At 40.4% G+C, this 25,936-nt stretch overlaps 1 protein-coding gene across 1 annotated transcript in view; it reads right to left on the bottom strand.

The window, feature by feature from the left end:
* Positions 1-25,936, bottom strand: part of DOCK5 (dedicator of cytokinesis 5) — a 109,981-nt gene that overhangs the window by 39,717 nt on the left and 44,328 nt on the right. The window contains exons 9-28 of the mRNA XM_083368543.1: positions 24,909-24,990; positions 22,135-22,264; positions 20,749-20,821; positions 19,804-19,946; positions 18,673-18,798; positions 18,137-18,261; positions 16,750-16,848; positions 16,205-16,277; positions 14,111-14,214; positions 13,269-13,455; positions 12,340-12,437; positions 11,859-11,948; positions 10,106-10,206; positions 9,040-9,174; positions 7,612-7,723; positions 6,904-6,974; positions 6,096-6,202; positions 5,485-5,621; positions 4,337-4,432; positions 3,233-3,331 (exon numbers count right to left, since the gene is read on the bottom strand). Of these exons, the coding sequence (XP_083224669.1) occupies positions 3,233-3,331; positions 4,337-4,432; positions 5,485-5,621; positions 6,096-6,202; positions 6,904-6,974; positions 7,612-7,723; positions 9,040-9,174; positions 10,106-10,206; positions 11,859-11,948; positions 12,340-12,437; positions 13,269-13,455; positions 14,111-14,214; positions 16,205-16,277; positions 16,750-16,848; positions 18,137-18,261; positions 18,673-18,798; positions 19,804-19,946; positions 20,749-20,821; positions 22,135-22,264; positions 24,909-24,990 (2,188 nt within the window). The remainder of the gene's footprint in view (positions 1-3,232; positions 3,332-4,336; positions 4,433-5,484; positions 5,622-6,095; positions 6,203-6,903; positions 6,975-7,611; positions 7,724-9,039; positions 9,175-10,105; positions 10,207-11,858; positions 11,949-12,339; positions 12,438-13,268; positions 13,456-14,110; positions 14,215-16,204; positions 16,278-16,749; positions 16,849-18,136; positions 18,262-18,672; positions 18,799-19,803; positions 19,947-20,748; positions 20,822-22,134; positions 22,265-24,908; positions 24,991-25,936) is intronic.

The following is a 25,936-nucleotide window of genomic DNA, read 5'->3' as shown; positions in this document are numbered from 1 at the left end:
ATTTCTTTTTTGAAGAAAAAAAGGCAAGGAGGAACAGAAAAACTATTGTCGTGTTGCCTATCCTTTGATGTATGGGTATCTCAAGCTTTTCACAGCCAAGGACCCTCCGTGTGTACTGGAGCACTGCTGCCATCATTTACCAATCAGTGATTCTCAGTCATTCAGTCATGGTTGTCCCAAAGGTACTTTTTCAAAAGGCAATTGAACTTTCTTTGGTTTTTTTCCTTGAAAACGTTTTGCTTCTCATCCAAGAAGCTTCTTCAGTTCTGATCAATGCTGGAGAATGGAAGGATTTGTATTCCTTTATATTCCTGTTTACAACACTGTCCTTTCAGCAGTTCCAAGAAGGTTACACACCTATTTCCACTATTCAGGTGACCCTGAGGGCACCGATAAACCTCCAAGTGGCCTCAACGACTCTCAGAAAGAATGCTAATGACCAGATGACTGCAAGGAATATTAATCCTTCTATTCTCTATCATTCAGTCACAATTAAAGAAGCTTTTGGGATGAGAAGCGAAACATGTTCCAGAAAAAAACACAAAGTCCAGTTGTCTCTTGAAAAAGCATCTTTGGGATTACCAGTCAGAGAGTGATATGAGTAGCTACTGAAGTTAGGAAAGGATGCTTACAAGAGAACTATGTGTGAGGTTGGAAGTGACATCTGAGCCCACACGAACAGCAAATGGTCATCTTTCAAGATGACTGCATAAACCCAACTCCTGGCATCTCTTCCAAAGTTAACTCGTCTCAGTCGTGAATAGGAGCATCCACATCAAAGACGCTTTTGAGTAACACAATCCCTGGCTGTGCAAATTTCGGAATGAAAACCTCAAAAGACATATCTTATACAATCTGAGGGGCCCGAGGACTTGGTTGCAAATAGTTTTACTTAAACACACTAACACACACACGTGCCCACGTATGTGCATGTATACAAAATTGGCATTTCTGGAAGCCCATCCCAAGAGTTCACCATTGCCGGCTTCCCAAAGTGCCATACAGAGGCTTCAAAAAAATACATCTTGGCAAAACTCCATAGCAAAGAACATCACAATTCCGCTTCTTTTTTTTTTATTAAAGTGTTTTACAAAAATTTTTTTACAATATATCCCCAAATCCCTCCCACTAAAATCCCTCCCAAAACCCGCCCACTTCCCCCCCCCACTTCCCAGAGCTAAATACAGGATTATAGTTACAATAATCATATTCTAAATAAAAATTATGCATAATATAATATACAATTAACCAAATTCATAATGTGCTTTAACTCCCCTTTAACATAACTACAAACAAATATCCCACTAAACATAACTCCCCTTTAACATAACTACAAACAATAACAATATCCCACTAAAATCTACTCATAAGCTAAATTCCGCTTCTTCTTAAGAGCAAGTTAAACAAATGCCAGGCTCCACCAACTGCTGTGCTGGGCAATGGTTACAAATTCTTCCCTGTTACAAAATTGGCCTTAGTTATTCAAGCCTCAAGTCAGCCAAATGCAGATTCACAGTATCCCCAAGAGCAGAATAAGGAGGAAGAAAGACCACCCCCCCCACCCAACTGAGCACACCCAGTGCTTAAAGTTCTGATTGCAATAGGAATAGACTGAGGGAAGGAATCCATCTCATCACTTTCAACCAGAAGCACTAGGAACTGAACCTGCATATAAAGTTGGTGTTCTGCCAGTGGGCCACCACCCTGAAGTAACAAAGGACATCTGGATTACATCAGATTCATAAATCTATTCCAACAGCCTGCAGTACTGCATTCTAACCACTGTGCCACCAGGGCTCCATTTGACTGTTGTGGAGGTCTACAACTGCTCTTCTATAAGATTTGCCCCTAATCAAGGCTCATACATGCCCTGGGGATGCACTACTTCCATTCAGTCATTTTTCTCCTATGTTTCTCTGCCTTCATTTCATTCCCAACATATAACCAATATCAGGGCCTTTTTTGTCATAGAATGGGCTTCCGGCACCTTTTTTTTTGAATGGAAGAACCCGTTCCTTCTAAGCTGCCAGCAGGAGTACAGGTATGGCTGCATAGCGATTTTGGGGACCCTCAGCAGCCCAATCCAAGCTCCGGAGGCCTGGAAAAAGCCTCTGCCACCCAGATCAATGGCTGCAGAGTGATTTTGTACCCTCCCCCCACGGCCGATCTAGGATCTGGAGGCCTTTTGCAAGCCTGGAAAAGGCCTCTGGAGCCCGGATCAGGCCTCTGGGGGCGGGCGCAAAATTGCTCTGTGGCCATGGATATCAGCTCCGGAGGCTTGTAAAAGGCCTCAGGAGCCCGGATCAGGCCACTGGGGGGGAGGGGGGGTGCAAAATTGCTCTGCGGCCATGGATATGAACTCCGGAGGCTTGCAAAAGGCCTCGTTCCGTAAAGGGTTTCGACTGGAGCCGGAGCCGGAGCTGTGCATGAATTCAGGCACCTTTCCACCACCCCCCCCCAAAAAAAAGCACTGAGCAAGACAATCCTAAACTGTCCTTAGCTATACTGGTGTTAATCATCCAAGGGCAGAACTCAAGTTATCTCAAAATCTGCTAGGCTTTCTTCGCAATCGCCTTGGAGATAAATTAGGGAACTACAATGTCAACGAACAGAAGGAGATAAAGGATCAGAAATGCAGGGAACGGATTTCATGACAGTATATAGTTTCCGGCAAATCCAAGAGTGGCAGATAGCAGTTCAACTCAATGTAGGAGAAAGACCCACCTTGTAGCCCTCCTTTTTGGATCCTTTTGAGATGGAATTAAGGATTTCTCATTACATATGAAGCAATGCAAGCAACCAGAGAGGACTTTGTTTTGCAACTGAATCTGAACTTCCTAAGATGATGCATTCAAGAGTTTTTCTGCTCTTTGGGATTCATATCATAAACATGCCTGTCTACTGTCTATATGACCAAAAATAAACAAATGCTAATAATCATAATAAAGAAAGCACCAATAGTAATTAGGCACCTTGGATTCGATCCCAAACCATCTGAAGCACCACTTAAATGCCATCAGCATTGACAAAATCACCATCAGTCAACAGCAAAAAGCAGCTTCACTTGGAACAGGTTTCATTCTCTGATGTTATTTTAACACTGTCAAGCAGCATCTGCCTATCCCAGGTCCTTGGGAAGGACTCAATAGGTGGATAAAAATGGCAAATCCAGTTTGAACATCTGGCTGATTGTACGACGAACCCTAATAATAAAAATTTCAATCAGACTTACAATAAGATCCTGTCTGGTTTTGAAAGTGCTGATGTAGTAATTATAATGGGAATCATCCATCTGTCTTAAGATGGCTGTCATGCAGGATACAAAGCTACCCTGGAAACAAGATGGGGGAAAAAACATCCTTTTTTAGTTATGCTTTTCTTAAGATGGCTGTCATGCAGGATACAAAGCTACCCTGGAAACAAGATGGGGGAAAAAAACATCCTTTTTTAGTTATGCTTTCCATGAGCCTTAAATATATTGTAAGTCCATGTATGTTATGGAATATGCTAAATAAATACATTCATGAACCTTGGAGAAGATGTATACTTTAAGATTTTTCTTGTGGGTTTCTTAAAAGGCAACTAGTTGGCCCTTTTGAAATTTAGGATGGGGACAAGGTGGCCCACCAGAGATCTTTAGTGATTTATAAGATAATCAGTCTTGAGAGGTTAGTGTTTAATGCCCACAGAAGACATGCTTGGGTAGGAGACAAAATATTCAGCTATAAAATATTCAACTACAACTGTCTAGTACAGACTTGTTAAACCCGTGACCTCATGTGATGTCGCGCAACGTATCGTAGCTTTTTCTCGATTGCCGGCAATAGAGTGGGTGTGGTTTTGGGATGACGCATCCAGCCCGCAGGCCGGCAGATTGACACTGCTGGGACTCTAGTAGCTGACCCTATATATCAATATATTCTTTTTTTTAAAAAAAAGTTACAATTATTTTCTAACTTTTGTTTTTCCAACAAAAGGAAAAAAAACACAGGATTTTGGTCCCGCTCGTTCCAGAAATGTGATGACAGTGTCTATCTTCCCTTCTGTTGCCTCCAGGCACTGAAGGAAGAAGATGAGATAAAGAAGGTCTTCCATCTCTGGTCTATGTAAAAAAATCCTCATGTTTAGGCCTGGGGAAAAGGCAATGCCTCTGTGCCATTTGATACATTGACCATCAAGTGTCAAGGGGTGGAAGAAAGACCCCTCTCTAATGTGCCAGCTCATCTGAAGAATCTATGGGTGGACTCCAATGAGAAGTCTCCAAACAAGGGACATGTACCCCCAAAGTCGTGAGACAATAAATCGAGCACAGAAGAATGTAGGAAGTTGCTCTCACAATGTGAGTAGATTGTCTTCCCATTCCAATCACGGTCCGGTTTATCCTCCTCAGAAGTCGCTCCATTATCAACTGGATGTGATCTGCCGTTGGACCCTGAAGGAACCAAAGAAATGGAAAGCAAGGGAGATGGGATCCTATCACAAGGATTTTGACAACCTTGTCACAAGAGGTTCTGTCAAAGTTCTAGGGCTGCAAGATTACCCCCCACATTTTATGCAATTAGATTGAAAAGGCAAGGGAGAAATTCCCTTCTCTGTATGTCTCTTTCTTTGCCATTCCCAATTTGGCAAACAAATCCTTCTCTATTCCATGATGAATTCTGTTCAGAACAAGATTTTTCCCCAGGATAGCCTATAAAACTCTTGTGGTGTCACTGAGACCAAATTACTCTATGCTTAATTTTGGTTATTTTTGTCTTTTCTGAATATTCTATAGACTTCCCCCCCACACTGCATTGACTAGGGAGCTACACAGTGAGAGAAGATATATAATTGTATGATTATATGTAAACATATTCCAGCTGTTTGCCATCTTGTCTAACCTTCCCCTTGCTACTAAATTTTTTAACAGAGTCCTCTTTCAATTTTCAGTTCCGTACAATTTTCAGAGTTCAAAAGCCTGCCTCAAAACATCATATCTAAACTATCTGTTACATGAGAAAGCTTTATGTTTCTTGAATTGATTTTTTTTGTAAATGCTGAAATTAAAAAAGAGAGAGAAGCAATGACAGTCAAAATTGTGGAGTGGCGGAGAGGGTTTTTAAAAACACTTATATCTGTGCTATCCTTCTGATAAAAACTGCCTGCTGAAGCAACAGACTAAAAATATCAAATACCCTTCATGACATAGACATAGCTTTTCCTTGGAAAGTAATATGTCAACCTTATGTATATTTTGATGTGAAAAATATACACCTGAAAAGACTAGAGCTGCAAACTAGAAGTCAGCAATACATCTGGAAGAAACACAGACTGGTTCAGTTTTTATTAAAATTAAACCACATCCATCCATCCATCCATCCATCCATCCATCCATCCATCCATCCATCCTGCAACAGTTCATTTTAATTTCCAAAGCAGCTGCTCTACAAAGTTGTAGGCAGTATTACTCTTGAGGAAGGATGGAAGCAAAAAACAGGTACTTACCACCTCTTTCCGATCAAGTACCTCAAGAATATTGCTAAGCAACTGTGAGCAGGCTTCATGGTCCGGTTTGTGAGAATTATCATCCAGTTGTCCACTTAACTGGTCTACCAGCAGGGGGAGAAGAATGTCACGGCATTCTGGGACACAGAATGAAGAAAAAATATAGAAACGAGTCAACACATCTGACTGTGCTTGAAATGAGTCAAGTATTGATTTCCTTTAAAAAAAAAAACCTCCAAAAACAGAATCAACATTTTGTCCCTAATTCAGGAATAGAGGAAAAACGTAGATCTCCAAAAGGTACAGAGTTGTAATTCTGAACATCCTAATGATATGGAAAGCTATATTTGCTCCTCCACTTACACCACTTAGAATGCCAGGTAAACAGACAAGGAAAGAGTGCAATCTTCAATTGTCAGTCAGGAGCGCCACAGACTTCGGCTGCCTACACTGGCTTATCTAGGGCCCATGGTAGAAGATGCCTTTATGACATGAGCTTGCTCCACTGAGTTTTGTAGAGCAATTGGCATTCTGTGGGTTCAGTACACCGTTGGAACACTGAAAATGAGAACGAGAGAGAAAGAGGAAAAAGAGAACAAGGCCTAACTCACCAGACTGACGAAAGAGGTCACTGTCCACAATCTTGGTCATACAATTGAGCTTCTGACGGACAAGCTGATTATCAGGGATGCTTTGAATAAATTTGCTAAAAAGGACACTGAAATAGATTCAGGGAAAGGGGGTCGAAAGAATACTTTATTCCATTAATATTTTGGAATTAACTGGTTTACTCAATAGTTTTAGAAAGCAGCCCCCCCGACACACCTGTAAAATAACTCTCCAGGGTAATGTAATGGAATAACATATGCATCATGGTATTGTCACACAAACGGTGAAATTATGTAATGATGTCATGATATCTGATGTAAATAGGTTGTTGTTGTTGTTCAGTCACTAAGTCTGACTCTTAGCGACCTCATGGACCATAGCACACCAGATCCCCTGTCCTCCAGCATTTGCCCAAATTCATATTCATTGTGTTGATGACACTATTTAACCATCTCATCTTCTGCCATCCCCTTCTCCTTTTGCCTTTAATCTTTCCCAACATCAGGGTCTTGTCCAAAGAGTCCTCTCTTCTCATTTGGTGGCCGAAATATGTAAGTTGTATCATTTGCACCATGATGTCATGGTGCACTTGTCATTTGTTTCTCTCCCCATGGATGCCCTTGTTCATAGGGATTCCTTAACCAAACATCATGGGTTAATCTTATTTTCCCATTTCCAAAACTTTGTGCCAATCCCCTCCAGTCAGAAAAGAAAAATGCAATACGGCGCAACCATTATTGTGAGCTTTTTGCAGCAACTCATTTAATTTGATATCTACTTGTCATCGATAAAGGGTGAGAAATATGGTACCTCAGTTCCACTGGATCAAAGACTAGTTTGACATCATTAATAATGTTTGGCAAATACTTCAAGGCAGCACCCTGGAAGAGGCAAAAAGGAAGGCATATTAAAATTGACTTTTCATGCTAAAGATCTTAACAGAAGATTATCTACATGTGTGAACTTTTCTACCACGTGGATCCAGATGAGAATTCTATGAACTCAAAAGTTTCTATTCTCTAAAACCTGGGCCTGCCTTTCTGAACCTGGTGTCCTCAAATATGTTGAAACCTCAACCCTCATAACTTCCAGCAGTATGGTTCTGCCAACTGAGAATTCTGAGACTTGATTAAGAAATTGTACATTTTTTAAAATTAAATTTAAAAATGGAAGATGAACGAAAGTGAAAGGAACAATGATAACGTGGGCAAAAAAAATTTGGGCACAATGTAGAATTAGAAAAATGGCAAAGCCTTTGGGACATAAATTATAAAGTGACAATGGCAACTGGTTATAAATAAAATTTATATAAACTGTTTTATAGATGGCACCTACCACCAGTGAGATTAGCAAAAATGTTTAAAAACATGTCCAGTAACAGTTGGAAGTGCGATCAAAAACCAGTTCTCTTTTTCCATGCATCCCAACCTGCTGCCTGAAGCATCTCCCCTTTTCCTTCTCCCCAAGAACAGAGCTATCCCTGCCAGAATAAATTCAGACAAATGGTTTTCGACCCACCTTGATTTTGACAGCTTCTTCAAGTGGTCTATCCATGAGGACGTTAAAGGAGAGGAATAGCTTGCGAATGGCATTGTTAAACTCATCCCCATCTTCGCTTTTGCCATAAAATCTGCAAAAAAAGAAAAAGTAAGGAAAGTATGAAGAGCATGGCTTTTGAAATTCCTTTCAACCCCTTTACCAGCAGAGGTTAAATGTTTCTCAGTGTAACTGAACCTGGAAGAATAGGGCAGGCTGGGTCACATGAGGGAATGGGATTTAGAATAGGACAGTTATTAACATCCGAACTGCAGTTCAACTGCCTTCTCCATAGGGATGCACTAAGGGAATTGGGGGTGCAACAGTGGGTGTAAACCCTCCCCCTTTGTAGATTTCAGGTTAATCTGGTCTACTTTTTGATCTTGATTCTTCTTTTCCTGGTTTCTTTCCATGCCAGATTCGATCTTATTCTAGTCATGTTTTGGGAAATTATGCTGATACAGAGATAGAGTATCATTTATAATTTATAAATGTGCCAACCCCTAGGTTGGCAGATTTTAAGAGTAAGAATATCTACTTTCAGGTCACAGCTATTTATTTCTGCACTGCTCATTTATTTTAGTTGCCAGCATCTTGAGGCTGAAAGTGATGGAAATTTGAAAGCGTGATTTAAAAAAATCCCTAAAGTACCTCCTCAGTCTCTGCAGCTGTAGCCATTCAATGGCGATATATTAAATAAAATCCTGCCCTTTCAATGATAGCCAAAATCACTTGTTTTAAGCAACTAATGATAGGACTGGCCCTCATAACACCCCAATTCATGCTGAACCATTCTGTGTTTTCTATGCCTCCCATTTTTTTTATGTTAACCATGCACTGTCCAGCCTACTTTTAGACCCAAAGCAATAGTGGTAATAAGAAAAGTTGTTAAAACGAATGGTAAAATCAAATTTGGCACAAAATTCTCGTCCTTCAGGGATCCAGCGTGCATTTTGCCATTTGCACAATGTAGTCAGAGCATCCAAATTAATGGCGTGTGCGTGCAGTGGCCTAGCAGTTAAGACTCTGGGCTTGTCGACTGGAAGGTTGGCAGTTCAAGACCCAAGCACCACGTGATGGTTGAGCTCCTGTTCTTGTCCCAGCTCCTGCCCACCTAGCAGTTTGAAAGTATGCAAATGCAAGTAGATAAATAGGTACCACTTCGGTGGGAAGGTAACAGCATTCCATGCTCCTTTGGTGTACAGTCATGCTGCCCACATGACTATGGAAATATCTTCAGACAACGATGGCTCCCTCAGCTAAGAAACGGAGATGAGCAACGCCCCCTAGAGTCTGACACAACTGGACAGAGGAAACCTTTTCTACCTTTTTATTCAAATTAATAATGGTTGTCTTAGCTGAAAGGGAACACTTGAATGGAGCTTGTCAAGTTATTGTTTTCTCACTTACCCTAGGTAAAGAACTCTCGATTGTACTATGAACCTGAAGAGGTACTTCAAAGCTTTCAGAGCAGCAAAAAGCAAATCTGTCTTAGTAGAATCATCTGCATTTCCAACATAGAAATTCAAAACCTTGGTAAGTTTTCTAATGAGAGAGAGAGAGAGAAAAAAATTATAAATTCAGGTTTAGAATTTAGCTACTTTTTCTCCCCTCCTTGGTACTACCCTGGATCAGTGGTGGGATTCAAATATGTGAACAACTGGTTCTCTGTGTGGATGCTTCTGGAAGTCCATTCTGGGCCTGGGCAACAAAAAATTAGTTACCGGCTCTGCCGAACTAGTGCAAAATGGCTGAATCCCACCACTGACTAGAACTCACAGTCTCCTGGTGATTGGACCAAATTCACCCAGCTGACTTTCATTCCTAGCACAGGACTAGAACCAGTGGTGGGATTCAAATATGTGAACAACCAGTCTTCTGTGTGGATGCCACTTCCGGAAGTCCATTCTGGGCCTGGGCAACAAAAAAAATTAGCTACCAGTTCTGCCGAAGTGGTGCAAAACAGCTGAATCCCACCACTGCCCTGGGTCCATTTTACCTACAAGACTAGATAGATTGCAGGCGAATAATCACAATCTTCTCACCAGGCAGGCAAGTCACCACATGGAACTCAAACTAGAACATCAACAAATATTTATTTGCCAGAGGGAGAATCAAGCTTTTTGGGGAGTGCTTTTCACAGGGTGCAGGTCTTCAAAAAGTCATGAAGCAAGGGTGCCGCAAAGTAATGCTTGTACTTCCATCATTTCTTTACTTTGGGGATTTATTCTCTTTCTTACCTTTCTATCCCAAAGGGCATGCAAAGTGGGGGATACAAGGATCAGAAGAATTTGAACAAAAGTGGTTTGCTCACTGTAAGTAAGATTACTTTGCATTCAGTGTGAATGCATTTGTAACAGAACCTTCACCTGTAAGAACATTATAACTTATTTATCAAGAGCCTAGAAGAATGGTAAGCACCAAATGACTCTAGCTGGGGTACGAAATATAGCCATTCACGAAACACTATACTTACACATAGGCCAAGGTGGCGCTAAAGTGTTTATAAATGTAGGTTTCCAGTACTGGATTAAAATGCTGAAACTTGATATCTCCAATCAGGGAAATAATAAATACCTAATTAAAACAAGAAATTTTGTTTTAAAATTCATAAATTTAATTTTAATTTAATTTATTAATATTTCTATACCGCCCTTCTCCCTGAGGACTCAGGGCGGTGTACAGGGCAAGAATAAAACACAGAAATGTACAAAAATTAAAAGATAATTAAATACATGCCCGATTAAAATACAATTAATACATAGTAAAAACCCCAATAAAAAAATGATTTAAAAAAAAAAAAAAAAAAAAAAAAACAAAAAAAACCACCAATCCCCCTCACGCCAGGCCGGCTTGCTCGAACAAGTATGTTTTCAGATCGCGGCGAAAGGAGCGCAGATCGGGCGCCGTCCTATTTTGCTAGGTCAATGATTTGACCTAGCAAAATAGGCATGCTATATTTGATTTTGGTTTCTCTCTTTCCTCCTTTCTAAACTGCTTGAAGCAGCTGGATAATAATATTCTTTGAGAGTTTAATCTATCCATTTTTTTTACTATACTTTCATGATTGTGCATCATCATCATCACCATCATCTAGATTTTATTTATTTATTTATTTAGATTTATATACCGCCCTTTCCTGAAGGACTCTGGGCGGTTTACAGGGTATTTAAAAGAAAACCAATACAAAAGTTAAAACAAATTAAAAAAAGATTAAATGAAACCCTGAGAAAAATAAAAACCCAGTTAAAATTAAAAATTAAAAAATTCTCAGCCTGGGCCAGAGAGCTCGAAGAGCCAGGTCTTCAGGTCCCGGCGGAATGAACGGAGGTCGGGGGCAGTCCTAAGCTCCACTGGCAGCTGGTTCCAAAGGGCAGGCTCCCCCACTGAGAAGGCCCTATCCCTGGGTGTTACCTGCCGGCAATCTTTAACCGGCGGCACCCTGAGAAGACCCTCCCTGTGGGAGCGCACTGGACGAAGGGAGCTTGATGCTGGCAGCAGATGTTCCCTCAAATATCCCGGACCCTCGCCATTTAGGGCTTTATAGGTCATCACCAGCACCTTGAATCTCACCCGGAGGGCAACCTTTTATATATCCCACCTTTTCTCCAGGCAGCTTATATGGGTGAGGGTGGAACGGATTGGCCCCACATTGTAGCTCAAGAAAGTATAAGTTCCTGATTTGTTAGTGATGTCCTTCATAAATCCATCCTCAAATTACTGATAGGTGGTTCAAATACACATAATACTAAAGTCTCTTAATTGTTCACTTGAGGATGCATAAAAATTCAGAGATTGGGTCAAATTAATAGAACTTTTTCAACCTAAACCAGGTTAGCTAGGAAATTCTGGGAGTTGAAGGCCACACATCTTAAGAGTGAGAAACACTGAGATGGGAAGTGTAAGTGAAGTGGCTGGGATATTGGATTTGAACAAATGAGCTCTAGATTCTTTTGGCCTCATCTCTCTGCCTATCAATTCCATCTCAGATCGTTTCTTTCAATGGCAAATTTGTTTTCACGGCCTAAAATTAGGGAAAAACCTGATGTGTAGTGGCCTTGATTGTCTATCAATGAAAAACATCAATAAAAATAAAGTACCTGTTAAAGCAAACACTTAATTTCGGGGATGATAAGGAAAGGGATTAGGCCAAATGTCTGAATCTACACTACGCTACTATTGGTTAATAAAGACATGGTGAGAGGCATCCAGATAGATGGGAAACTTACCAATGCATCAAATACAAGAAAATCGTAGGACTCATTGTCAGACATCTCCATCATTATAGTGAATAGCGCATCAAGTGTATCTTGCAGAAACTAGAAAAAGGAATAAGAAGGAAGATGAAGATAAAGAAAAGATGCAAGTTACCTGCTGGAATTCTTGCCTTATCTCTTCAATCTTTTTCCTAATCAATTTTATTAATTTGAGTACAGGGAGTATTGTTCTTTGCCTTTTTTTCCAGTCATGATTGTTCTTAGAGAAACTTCACATCAATACTAAAAAAAAAAAGTCTGGTGTTTTGATACTAGCAACACAGATAAAATTTGTGGGATGAAAATAGGCTTGGCCAAGAAAAATACTACATTTCTCCTCCAAACCAAGAGAGTACTTAGTTTCCTCTTGTGCTCCCAAAATATGTTAAATGGGGCCCTGGTCCTTACAGACTTGCCCATCCGAAAGGTTTGCTCCCGTGTGGCCCCTTTGTACCTTAACAATTTCTCCTCCTTCCACGTCCATCAGCTTCTTCAGGTTGTGTCCTATATTCTGAGAGTTTGAACGCCAATTCAACAATCCTAGCAAGTCAACTGTCAAAAACAAAGGAGTAAAAAGTCAGACCACAATAAGCAATAGGTATCTGAGTTCCAGCAATGATCTTATTTAATAAGAAGTACCCACAAGAGACTTGTTTTCTCACATTGAACAGCATTTTTGGAAAAGACATACGTATTTTAGTACTGGAAATGAGAATTTGCTTTTCTGAAAATCATCCCTTTGGATTGTTTTAGAACAAGCAAGTTTCCAGGTTTGGGGGGATTGAGAGGATAGGCATGAGGGTAACCAGGGAAGATTAAGTCAAGTCTCAGAAGACAAAGAGTGACACAGACTTTTGGTATATACTCAGAAGATAGACATAGCTGAATATCTTACAAACTGCAATGGATTCTTCCCTCTTTCTGAATAAGAAAGAAGTAAAAAAGTGCTCCAAGACAGTCTCTTTGCAACATCCTATGCTTTATAACATGCTGGAAAATGAAAATTAGGGATGCCTTGGCCAAGCTAGGAATGCTGTACATAGCCCTCAACCTGATGGTGGTACAATTTCTGCAAAATTCCCTGTGTGTCTATAATTTAAACAGGGATTATTCAATAATCTTAAAGGACTAACAAAAAGTCCTTTGCTATCCTTCTAGACTAACAAAAAGGAGATCATTGCACAGCACAACACTAAAAATTAAATTAGCTGCCACAAGGTGCAGTGGTGGTCACTGCTTCGAAAGTCGTATGGGCAGAATTACAGAAAATACAGCGAGCAGTGGCTACACCCAATTTTATGACCAGTGGTTTCATGGGATAGTTCAAGTTGTCCAATCACAACCTGCCTACTACTTTTCCAATTTGCCCACAGCTCAACCTACCATTCTGTGTCAGTTTTGTCGAGCAGATGAGTGTTGCAATCTGAAAGCTGTCCTTGGTACTATCTTTATTGAGAGTAAAATTGGTCATGTGTTGCTTGGATGCAACTACATCTCTGTCTTCTGCCTCCATCTTGGTGCTGGGAAGTGTCAAGTAAAACTTAGCATCTTCCATTTTTTTGTTCTCACCCTGACAACAGGAAACAAGGGACACCAAAAACAGTATTAATTATTAACAGTATTGGGTATTAATCATTAATAATCCAGCATCAACAGTTTGTTCTAAGGCAGAACAATGTAAGAAAGAGTGTCATGGTTTCTTTTACGTATACCCAATCCAGGGGCCCTGAAACTCAAGAGAACCAACACAAACACATGGGTCATAACACAACACACACACACACACACACACACACACACACACACGTACTCGAGACGAGTACATACTGTTCACTACTCCACTCTTTCTCATTCTTACTACACCAGCAGTTACTCCTCCAACTACTACTTCTTATGAATCCTACTGTTGGAGGGTAGTTTCTCTTTCTATCTCCTGTTAGGCTGCTTCAAGCTATTTTATGAACACATACACACCTCCTGCTCACTCTCCCAAACCCTAACACCATCACAACAACACTGCCATACCCAGCTGCCTCCCTGCTCAATTTTTATAGCCACACTTTGTTGGACTGTCTAGGAAGAGGTCTTAAATGGATAGGGTATCAGCAGCCCAGGTGCTGGCTATTTTGTAGGGCAGCCTGTCTCTCATAAAGAGGTTTGAATGGATCAAAGAATCAAGATCTTCTAAAATAAGTAAGCAAGTAAATAAACAAATAGAACCATACCTTGTAGACTATTAAATTATGCCTGCCATCCTGCAGAGTGGTACCATCTACATTCATCAGCTTCAGAAAGGCCGTCCCAAAAGCCCGTTCGGATTTATCTCTTGCTACAGAGAAACAAACATTAGTAGAAATCTCCTGCTAGTGCTTCCCCCCCCTCCCACTATATAATGCACCCGACAATTTTATGGCCGATATTTTCTCACGTACAAAAGGCATTAGGGCAGTGGTGAGGATTATATTTTCCTCTACATGAAGCTACAAAACCGTATTGTAGTCTGCTGCAGTTTAGGTAATTTCTAAAATGCTTTTGCACTGTCTCTTTGCAAAACTCATCATAAACATTTATGCATCTGTATTTATTTAATTTAGGAATGACATGGTGACTCAGTGGTTAACATGCTGGGTTGTTGGCAGGAAAGCCGGCAGCTCTGGTTCGAGACCTGAGCATCACATGACAGGTGAGCTCCCGTCCTCGCTCCAGCTCCTGCCAACCTAGCAATTCAAAAGCATGCAAATGCAAGTAGATAAATAGGTATCACTATGGTGGGAAGGTAACAATGTTCCGTTGATGTCATGTTGACCACATGACTGCAGAAAGGTCTTTGGGCAGCGCTGTCTCAATGGCCCTGAAATGGAGATGAGCATCACCCCGCTAAAATCGGCAATGACTAGCTGAGTAACCTCAGGGATTCCTTTACCTTTTATTTATTTAATTTAGATTTTTTTTCCCTTTTGTGCAGGAGCTCAGAGTAGCAATTGTGGCTAGTGGATATCCTCGTCTCACTGGATTATTGCTTTTTCTGATATGATGTTTATTTATCCAAACCTCTAAATACTTCTCTCCTGTGTGGATAAATACTATTTTGGTTGCACCAAGGAAAGGTGTTTGCAATTTGAATGCCAAAAATAGAAGGGATGATGCTGTAAGGCTTCTATTCAAAGACAGTTTTGATAAAAATAGGCTCAGCATCTTTGGAGCCCTTAGCTGATTTAAGGGATTTCAAAAAGAACAGCCAAATGCAATTTCACACCATAAGTGTTTGGAAATTGCAATTTTCTTCTTTTAATCAAAATTGAGATACAAAATTATTTGGGTTTTTTTAAAGAATGTCCTGATATCATCTCAGGATTTAACAAAGTTGTGCACACACAAGGAGCCAAATTAGGGTGCTGCTTTTGTTAAATAAAGAGTTTATTTGTAAATGAATGTCCCATAGGTGCTTTTCCAAAACGCAACTGGACTTTCTTTTTTTTTTCCTTGAAAACATTTTGCTTCTCATCCAAGAAGCTTCTTCAGTTCTCAGAATTATAGAAGCTTCTTGGATAAAAAGCAAAACATTTTCAAGGGGGAAAAAACCCCAAGAAAGTCCAGTTGCCTTTTGGAAAAGCACCTTTGGGACAACCATGACCTGGTGTTGTGATTCAGGGTCAGCCTGTGGGTTCGGCAGTTGGGTCGGACGACTCAGAGGAGGAGGAGGGGGGTGTTGAAGAGCTTGATGATGATGGCCTTGAGGCTCCGCAGAGCCCTCAGCCAGGCCCCTCCCACCTGGTCACGACGGAGACCCAGCTGTGTGAGCCTGACAGCGTGGATGAAGATGACCCACAGCTGGCCCTGTTCAAGGACGCCCGACGCAGGAGGCAGTCAATCAGGAGTAAACAGAGGAAGGCAATGGGGCACCTCGGAAGGAGGCAGAGAGAAGCCACGCCCTGAACTGTATAAAAGGGGAATGCGTGGGAGGGCTGGTTTGCTGAAGGCAACCGCTTGAAAAGCTCCTGTTTCATGGTTCATGTTTGCTCTCTTTGCTCTATGTTTTTATGTTAATAAATTTGGCAGGCTTAATTCCAGCCTCTTGCCTTCTTGTAAAAGGGGTTGTCCCTGCCTTTTCTGCAGGGCCGGTAGCAGGCTGGTACAGAACACCTGGATGACTGACAATCTCCATAAACTTTTGCAAACAAATGATTCAGAAAAGTACAATTTGGCGTGGAAAGGTAAAAAATAATCCCAAACCCATAATCTATTCTTCCCTTTTCCCTTCCCTCCAAACCCTTTTGTGCTAGTAAATCAAAAGGACATTGTCACTGTTTCATGCTTACATTCCTGTGATGAACGGTGACGGAAAGTAAACCTTAAATGGTAGCGACCAACTTCTTTTATTTCTATGGAGACCTGTATGTTGCAAGAAAATGAGTAATAATTTTATAGAAATGACTTGACCGCAACCATTTTTTTTAGTCATAGTCTTTTTAACAAAAGGAATTCAGGAAACACTTGTTCTTCCGTTACAAAACTTATGGGATATAAACAGAAGAACAAGTTAGGGAGAATTAATTTTTACCACAGCAGAAAAACAACCCCAAAGTCACTTTTTTTAATTGATTAATGTTCCAATGGCCACTGAACATGCTTGCAAGCTGCTTCTCTCTCTTTTATATATTTTTAAAAAGACTTTGTTGTATTTTTCCAAATATTTGGACTCCCCCAAGCCCTTACTTCTAAATGTTGTTTGTTTAGCTGCACAAGAACCCACATTAAGATAATTGAGGTTGCTAACTGTATATGAGATATATATCTCACCTCTATAACAACATAAGGATGTACAGTATCCTAACCAAGTCAATTTCCCATTAGATAATCTCACCTTTACAGTTTCATACCAGCAAGGTTGCTTGACTTGGTAGTAGACAACTGATTTGTATTCTGAAATACCTTCGTAACCGGCACCTGGATGGATAGCTTTCTTTGGAGTACATCCAAAACAAAAAGCAAAAAGGAACAAATGACAGAAAATGAGACTTAATCAATGATGGGAGAGAAAAGCATTCAGTTATAAAACTACTTTTCACATAACTTCCAAAGAGGGCCAAAATATTCCACAAATTTTCAAAGTCCTTTCAAACTAATGTATACGGTCCTTGGTGCTCTCTGAGCTTGGTGGTTTTCTTGCAGACATTTCATGACTAAACTAGGTATGAAGATGTTACCAAGTTTGGTAATTGAAATGTCTGCAAGAAAACCACCAAGCTCAGAGAGCACCAAGGACCCCACAAAATTCAACCTCTGAAGGTTGTCTTCCATCAAAACTAAGATATGTCACACAGAAATGACAGCATATTAACTTTCACCTGTTTTATTGGTGCTTATTATTTCGAATGCAGCTACAAACAGGGGGAAGAAAGAAAAAAAATACAACACCACAAACTGCTAAGTTAATGAACTCAAGTCCATACACCAGAGATTATCCAGGGGTGGGAGAAACGAGAGTTAAAGCATGCATTCTGTGAGTGAAAGTATTTTATTAGATGATCAAAGCATCCGCTTGTAGAAGTTCCTGCACAATATTTGTTTTTTTTCCCATTTGTTTGTCCAATTTATATGACTACCTGTCTCACACAAAGTGACTCTGGGCAGCATACAATAAAATAAATAAATAAATAAATAATAAATAAATAAACCTTTATTGTCAGAGTACAACATGTGTACATTGAGATTAGCTGAGCCTCCCCCCGTGCTCTCTCCCCCTAACACACAGTGACAAAAACCCTCCATCCCACCACACTATGCAAACCAACTACACCACACACCGGCCTCCCAAGTCAATTCTGCATAAGATTATGTCCCATTTAAAAGCCTAACAGCCCACGGATAAAAGCTATTTTTCAGCCTGTTGGTACGGCTGGCTATATTCCTATATCTCCTACCGGATGGTAGGAGAGTAAAGAGATACCGTCCAGGGTGTGAGTAAAACCAACAATGAAAACATTCTACAAGGCACAGATAAATAGAAATTTTAAAAAAAAGACCACGAGAGGGAATGCATCAGAATATCATACATGATTCAGCCAGTGCATTGGGTCTCTGTTACCAGACCATCCCAGGCCGGCTGAAAAATCCACATTTTAAGGATTTTGTAGATGGTCACAAGGATTGGAAGGGCTTTCTGGAAAGTCATTTGGGTAGAGGTACAGAACATCTATGGATTTCTTTGGTTTAATCTCCAACTGACTATTCTGGAAACCCCTTCCTACCTCTAAAATGTTTCCATCTTCATCATGAACAGACATAGTAACCTCAACATTCTTAGGAGTCTTCTTTTTGCCTTTGTCAAACTCTCCATTCAACAGAGTGACGTAGATATCATTCCGAACTTCACCTGCAATTAAAACAGAATTATAAGAGCATTATTTTGTCCAACTTGGAAATTAGAATACAGGTAGAAAATAGTATTTGTAGATCAGGGTTGAACTGTGAGGTTCTTAGTACCCTCTCGGCTTGTGGTTTTCTTGCAGATGTGTTTCATTACCAAACTAGGGAACTTCACAAGTGCTTGAAGCCTTCTAGAACTCCAGATGTTACCTGAAGTTGGTACTGAAACATTGGCAAGAAAACCACCAAACTCAAGAGTAGCACCAAGGATTCTCACAATTAGAATACGGCCTGACTCTTTTCTCCGGGAATTGCCCACCATTTGGAGGACATCTGGACTCAATTATTCCTCCAAAAAAAAAAGAAGAAAGAAAGATGTAATCTCATTTTTCTCCTTCCTTGATGCAAAATTACTCACCAGGCAATATAATCTCTGGGAATCCCATTTTGCGGGCAACAGCTGTTGATCTGTCAATGAGATGAGAAAAATCCTTCTGAACCTGAGCTAAATCACCAGGCAGCAGTTTCAGAGAAACCCAGAGGCCTAAAAGGGGACGGAGAGCAAAGAATAGAAAAAAAAGCAGCCTTAGTGCTATTTGGAAAAAAGTCGCAATCCGTGCAGATTTGATAAGGAAATAGAATTGTGATCTCCCAAATGAGTTGCAGGTTAAAACACAAAGGTCTTTTTTTTGTTGTTTATTAGAGCTTTATTCTTCCATTTCCATTTTGGGGTGAATAATAAGCATTGGGGTTGTTTCTATAGAAAATAGTGTGGTGTTTAAGGCGTTCCCAGCACACGTGTACAACATATTTGCAAATGTTTTAGCAGGAGTGTGGCAATTTTCACAGGGCATGATTTGACCTTTTTTTACCTCAGCAACAAATTCAGTCCTGTAGTTTGAAAATGGTTCCAATGGGGTCTGTACTTAATTATTGTTCTTAGGATTTTCAAAGTACAGTATAAAGATGAAAATGAGTGTTTACGTATCACAAACAGCATAATCTATGCGCAGAAGAGAGCCAGTATGAGAAACACCGAGTTGGTAGATGTTGAACTTTACAGGATGGCAACATACATAACCAGGCAGGCTCCTCCATGTTTTATTTTGACTCCTGGGGATTTAATGGCATTTTTTTTTGGTCCTTCTTGCTCATACCAAGCAGGATTGATTTAGAGATCTCTTTTCCCATTTCTATTCCTTTGAGAGCATTGTTTCTTTCATGCCATACTTCCAACCCCTCTTGCAATTGCCCGCTGACATAATTTTATTGTACTTTGTTACCTACACATCATCAGTGTACCAGCTAAATTTGTCTGGCTCTCCCCATTTATCAGGAAAACTGAATCAAATAGATGAAAGATTTTCTGAGCAGCCTTGCAGGAAGGAGCCCATGTCAATGTCCTTGACCAGTGAACCATCCAAAACCATGAATGAGTTTTCACCTGAAAGGAATGTCTCTCCTTCCTTTTGCCCCTCCCTCCCTCCCTCTCTCTCTCCATCACTCTCCTCTTCCCAATGCTTCCAGGAGCTATCTTTCCAATGTGTACCTTGCCCTTTATGATTCACTTCCTTGGCTGCAATAACTTTGTTGAAGACTGATGTGAGGGGCTCATTCTCTCCAATCACATGAGATGTCATTAAAGGTGCCATGATTAACTGCCGTTGCCTGATGTATGTTTCCATGGCAATCCTGAAGAGGAAAGGAGAAAAAGAAGAGGTACATTTCCAGATTGTCAACATTATTGGATTATGAATAAAAAAATAAGAAGATTCTTCTTGCAGGAGGAAGATCTGAAAGACCAGGTTCGGAACTGATCTTCCTTTCTGACCCGATCAATGTGGTCACTTAGAGTAAAACAATGAATTGATGGCACACCATCCATCCATCCATCCATCCATCCAACCATCCATCCATCCATACATACATACATAATTCAAATGCTGCAGGGACCGAATGAAGTAGAATAAGAATAGTTGGTAGATCTCTGTTGACTTCAAGCTGATTGGGCAAAATTTCTGGTCTTGTAACAAGCATAATTTGTTCATTCATATGAATGGCTGAGGATGAAAACCATATTGGGGGTAGGGACAGAACTGTAACTACTTGTGTGCCACTTCCTGTGTCTCTGCACATGCAACCCCTGCATTATTTTATCCCTATTTATTTTAGTCCTATGCCATGCAGGGAAGGTCTAAACACAACTTGTATGCATGCTGGTCTGAATACTAAACTACAGCTCTTTCCATGCTGAGAATTCTGATCAAATGTAATTCCAATCAATGAAGGAAGTGACTCTGTATAGACCTGTGGCAGAAGCTCACTGAAATCACTTCTGATGAATCACATTCACTGCTGCAATTTAATTTACAGACTTTGTCTTAGCTTATCCCACCTTTGTCTTGGACCTCTCCACTTTCTGGAAAGCATATGTACATGACCATGAGCTCCCCCAAAATTGTGCATTCTTTTTTTTTTAACTTTAACTACTTACTGCTGAAAGGGAACAAAATGCTGCTTCTCTTCATCATCCACCTTCCCATGAATGATATCTGTAATGTCCATCACTAAGGGGAAAAAAATAGTAGTTTACTGATTACAACAAAAATGTCTTCATAGGTTGGGAACTTTTTATATAAATTTCAAACCTGTGAAAACTCATGCCTTCCAAATGTACTGGTTCATCAATTTCCAGAAATCCCATCAACATTATCAAAGGCCATGTTGGCTAGGAATTCTAAAGCTCTAATGTGTGTAAGATCACAAAAGCTAGTTTAAAGCAAGATTTAAACCAAACTCAGGAAACATTGGTTGGTTGAACATCTATCAATCATGAAACAGATATAACTACCTATGAAATGCTTTGGAAATAATTTACACAAAGTATTGAGCATGCTCTACTGGTTGGTTCCTTCCTTTTTTGTTTAAATGATTAACCTGGCCTCCAATCTCACAGTAGCAACTTTACATGGGGAACAGAAAAACCAAACCAAAAGACAACCTCCACAAAAATTGATCTGTTCTCTTGGTCAGTTACAAAAAAGATAGATCCAGATGATCTACAAACTTCAAGGTCTTCTCCTAGCATGAAAGATTTAGAATAAAGTATTCTGGAACAATGACTTCACATCTTTTATTACGGGCATACTACCACATTTATATTTGGAATGGCCTTACAAAGTAGGTTCCTGCTTACACTATTTCTCTTTTTGGCCCCCAAAATACTTTTAAGACAGGGGTCTTCAGCCTTGGCAATTTTAAGACTCGTGGACTTCAGTTCCCAGAATTCCCCAGCCAGCACATCCTGTCTGGGGAATTCTGGGAGTTGAATCCATAGTCTTAAAAGTTGCCAAGATTGGAGAGCCTTGTTTTACAGGACATAGGAAATAATAACTATTAGGACAGCAGTAATTTGCTTACTTAACCTAACTACATTTTTTAAACCCTGGCCATATCCTCATGATCCCACCCACAGATCACGAGGAAGGCAACTTTAAGTTGTCCTTATACACACCAGGGCCAAAGTAGTATTTCCCCCACTTCTGGTATCATCTAAAAGCCACCTCAAAGTGCCCCCAAATTATCTTTGTCTTCCCTTCCTTGAGGGAAATTCAGATGAGCAACGATGAGCAACAGGTAAATCAGAAGCAAGACAAGCACAGCCAGTTTCATGTCACTGTTGTTTCCTGATGGATCAAGGAAGATGAAGATCACTTCAACTCTGCTGTAGAGAAAGGGCCTTCATCTCACCTTCATCTTCTTATCGCCTTGAACCTCAGCATGCCAATGGCCAGATGAAGAACTGAACCCAGGACTTCAGTTGCTATTTTCCAGTACACACATTTCTTGAAAGGAAGAAACCAATAACCAGCCTTTGTACCTGCTACTCCAAAAGGTCTCCGGAGGCCACAAGTATGCTTCTTGCCCTCTTTCAACTCCATGTGGCCAACTCGGACTATTTGACACACCAGGCTGACCCGAGGCCGGATCAGGTCAGAACTGCTGAGATCCTGGTGAGGCAACAGAAACAATCACTTACGTATAAAACCACTTGAGGTATATTGAATTGGCCTATGAACAAGTGGAAAAGAATATCACTTATTTATTTATATCCCTTTATTATTGTTATAAATAACTCAAGGCAGCGAACATATCCCACACTCTTTCCTCCTCTTCTTTTCCCCACAACAAAAACTCTGCGAGGTGAGTTGGGCTGAGGAAGTCCCAAAGTCACCCAGCTGGCTTTCATTAATAAGGTGGGACTAGAACTCATCGTCTCCTGCTTTTCAGGCTGGTGCCTTTATCACTAGATCAAACTGGTTCTCTTATAACCTACACCATTTCAGACAGGTGATCGTCCAGTCTTTTCTTTTCCTGTCCAGTCTGTTACACTGGTTGATTGTCCTCACTGTCAGGAAGTTTCTCCTTAATTCCAGGTTGCTTTCTTGTCCTTCCCTTTGGTGCTCTGGTGAACAACCTGGCCCCCTCTGCCCTGTGGCAGCCCCTTAGATACTGAAACACTGCTATCATGTCTCCCCTATTTCTTCTTTTCTTTAGACTAGCCAAACCCAAGTCCCGCAGCTGTTCTTCATATGTTTTAACCTCCAGGCCTTTGATCATCTTAGTTGTTCTTCTCTGAATTTTTTCTAAACTCCCAACATCTTTTTTGAGATGTTGACCAAAATTGGCTGCAGTATTCCAGGTGTGGTCTTCATCATATCTATCTCTCTATCTGTCTGTCTGTCTATCTACCTGTCTGTCTGTCTGTCTGTCCGTCCGTCCATCCATCGGTCTGTCTGTATATATGTATGTATGTATATTATATAGTCCAAAACCCATGAAGATATGTACCTTTTTGAAGGGGGGGCCTTCAGGTCAGCTTTGTGACTGCCTGGACAAGTCTCTGCAATTTTTTGGGCATGGTTTCAGAAGTGGTTTGCCTCCTTCCTAGGGCTGGGAGAGAGGGACCAGGACAAGCTCACCCAGCTATTTTTGTCACCCATCTAGCACTCCCGGTGTCCCGGTTTCTAGACTGCTGCCTTAACCATCATGCCAAATGGGCTCTTATGCCAATTTTTATTAGGAGTGTTCAAATAATCAAAATTTATGCAAGGAGTTATTTTTGTGCCAAGGGGAAATGAATCAGCAGAACCAGCTTCTACTTCATGTTTGTCATCTCTATTGGCTGGATTAGGTAAATTCACTCTTCTTGCTTGCTGCAGCGGAAATACTTCTGTCTCTTGGACTTTCTGCCAAAGTGAAATTGCAAACATGAAAGGACATCATTCCAGCAACTGTGAAGCAATATCAATTCCCCTGTGGCTCCATGGATGGAAAGAAGTTGGGGTGAGGTGACTGTGTGTGTGTGTGTGTGTGTGTGTGTATGTGTGGGGGTAGTCTTGGTTGCCAAGATGACCCAAATAAATTGGGCATCTCGACTTACGACTACAATTGAGCCCAAAATTTCTGCTGCTTAAGAGAGACATTTGTGAAGTGAGTTTTGCTCCATGTTATGACTTTTCTGACCATGTTTGTTAAGCTAATCACTACAGCTCTTAAGTTTGTAATATGGTTGTTATGTGATCTTGGTTTCCCCATGGATTTTGCTTGTCAGAAGGTCACAAACAGGAATCACATGACCTCAGGACACTGCAAACCGTCATAAATGTGAGCCAGTTGCCAAGTGTCCGCATTCTGATCACGTGACTGTGGGGAGGCTGCAACAGTCGCAAGTGGGGAAAATGGTCATAAGTCACTGCTTTTCAGTGCTGCTGAAACTTTGAACGCTCACTAAATGAACTGTTGTAAGTCAAGGGCTGCCTGTAATCTTTTTTTCCCTCTAGAGAAGACTGCATTATTTGAACAAGATGTGAAGAATGCTCAATAGCCGCCACTGTTGGTGTGGTCAATAAAACTAATTCTAGAATACAGAACCTTGCCTAATGATTACATTTCTGTACACACTAGCTTTTAAAGTGGCTAAATTTCCCCAAACCTATTTTAAGCATTATTGGCTACCACTGAGGGCAGTGCTTCAAGGTCTTGGGTAGGCTTTTCCCCCCCAAACTCAAAGACCAGTGGACAAAACAGACCAAATATCCCAGCACATATGCCAGGGGTACCAAAACCCGTCTGCTCATCAGCCCCTTCGTGATTATTCTGATTGTTCATCAACTCCCAAAGATTACATGAAAACATATTTAATAAATTCTACTTTAACTGAAAGCACTCTGAATAACAACAGTGGTATAATCCAATTGACTTTTTTGGGATTCGATGTTAGCCACTTTGGAAAACCCTGAGATACCCACGAAGGAACACACTAAAATCAGAGATAAAGAGACTGGGTGGCTGTGTGGTTGGAAGAAGCTCTTATCCAAGGTGTGGCTGATAATCAAAGCAGCCAGGTATAGGTTGGATGTCAAAATGACCTTTTAAAAAAGTTAGTTGGCTTTGTTATAGAGATAAATCCGAGACATCTTTCCAAACCATTGTGCTTGTTAGACAATGAAATAGATTGTGTTGACCCTTCCCACTCACACCATGGCTCCTTGCCCAATGATGCTATCACAACAAAGGTATCAAAGGAACAGAGTTATAAAAATGAAGTGATCTACCAGTAGGTAGAACCCAGAAGGCAAAGAGAAAATTTACCGTAAAGACAGCTTGAAGGTTGTTAAGCTTTTCAATTTCCTTCGGCATTCCATTACTTCCCCAACGAACCAGGTAGTTTTCACTAAAATAATAACAATAATAATGATAATAATGATAACAACAACAATAATAATAATACAATAACAAAAGTCCTGCAAATAGAAATAGAACAACTGTGGCAAAAGAAAGCAAAGGTAGTACTTTTAATATTGCAAATAGTAATAGGTACTTTGGGTGCAATCCCAAAAGAACTGGAGCACCATTGGCATTGACAAAATCACCACTGGTCCATCAAACATCTGCATCTGCCTGTCCCAGGTTCTCGGTAAAGTCTCTATACGTGGACTAAAGTGGCAAATCCAGTCTGAACATCTGGCTGACTGTGTGATGAACCATAATAATAGGTGGAAAAAAAATGCCAAATCCAGTCTGAAAATCTGGCTAACTAAACCCTAATAATGGACAATAGTTATGCTATTCAGGACATGCAAATCACTTTGCCCAGCATTAAAACAATGCCAAGGCAATTTTATGTCCAAGCTGAATGTCAAAAGGAAACAGACTTTCAGGTGCTTTGGCATTTATAGAAATAAAACAAGGAAGTCCTTCTGATTCTAAATTGCAACATACTATGAGCCAGTGTCCAAAAGAAAAAAAAGAGAGAAAAAAATAAAGGCATGAAGCATTACCCTAAATGGAAATTACAGAGTTTGAGACTCCTTTGTTTTGCTTACAAAGAAGGGAAAACTGATAGAAGAGATAGATCTAAAGCACTTGTATATTGTTTGCAACAAAATTTTATTGCAAAAATGTAATTTTATTCAATTACAATGACTAAGCCACAGGGTTTTTAAAGAAAAAGGACAGTGGTTTTCTTCAAACTAAAAATCAGCCTTTCATCTTCATAACAGGCCTGCATGAGATTACAGGTAGTCCTCAACTTACAATAGTTCATTTAGTGATAGTTCAAAGTTACAACAGCACTGGAAAAAGTGACTTATGATCATTTTTCATACTTATGATCAAAA

This window comes from Vipera ursinii, assembly GCF_947247035.1.
Source record: "Vipera ursinii genome assembly, chromosome: 8".
Classification (NCBI taxonomy): Eukaryota; Metazoa; Chordata; class Lepidosauria; order Squamata; family Viperidae; genus Vipera; species Vipera ursinii.
The sequence above is the reverse complement of the archived record's forward strand: the minus strand, read 5'-3'. Positions and strand labels throughout refer to the sequence as shown.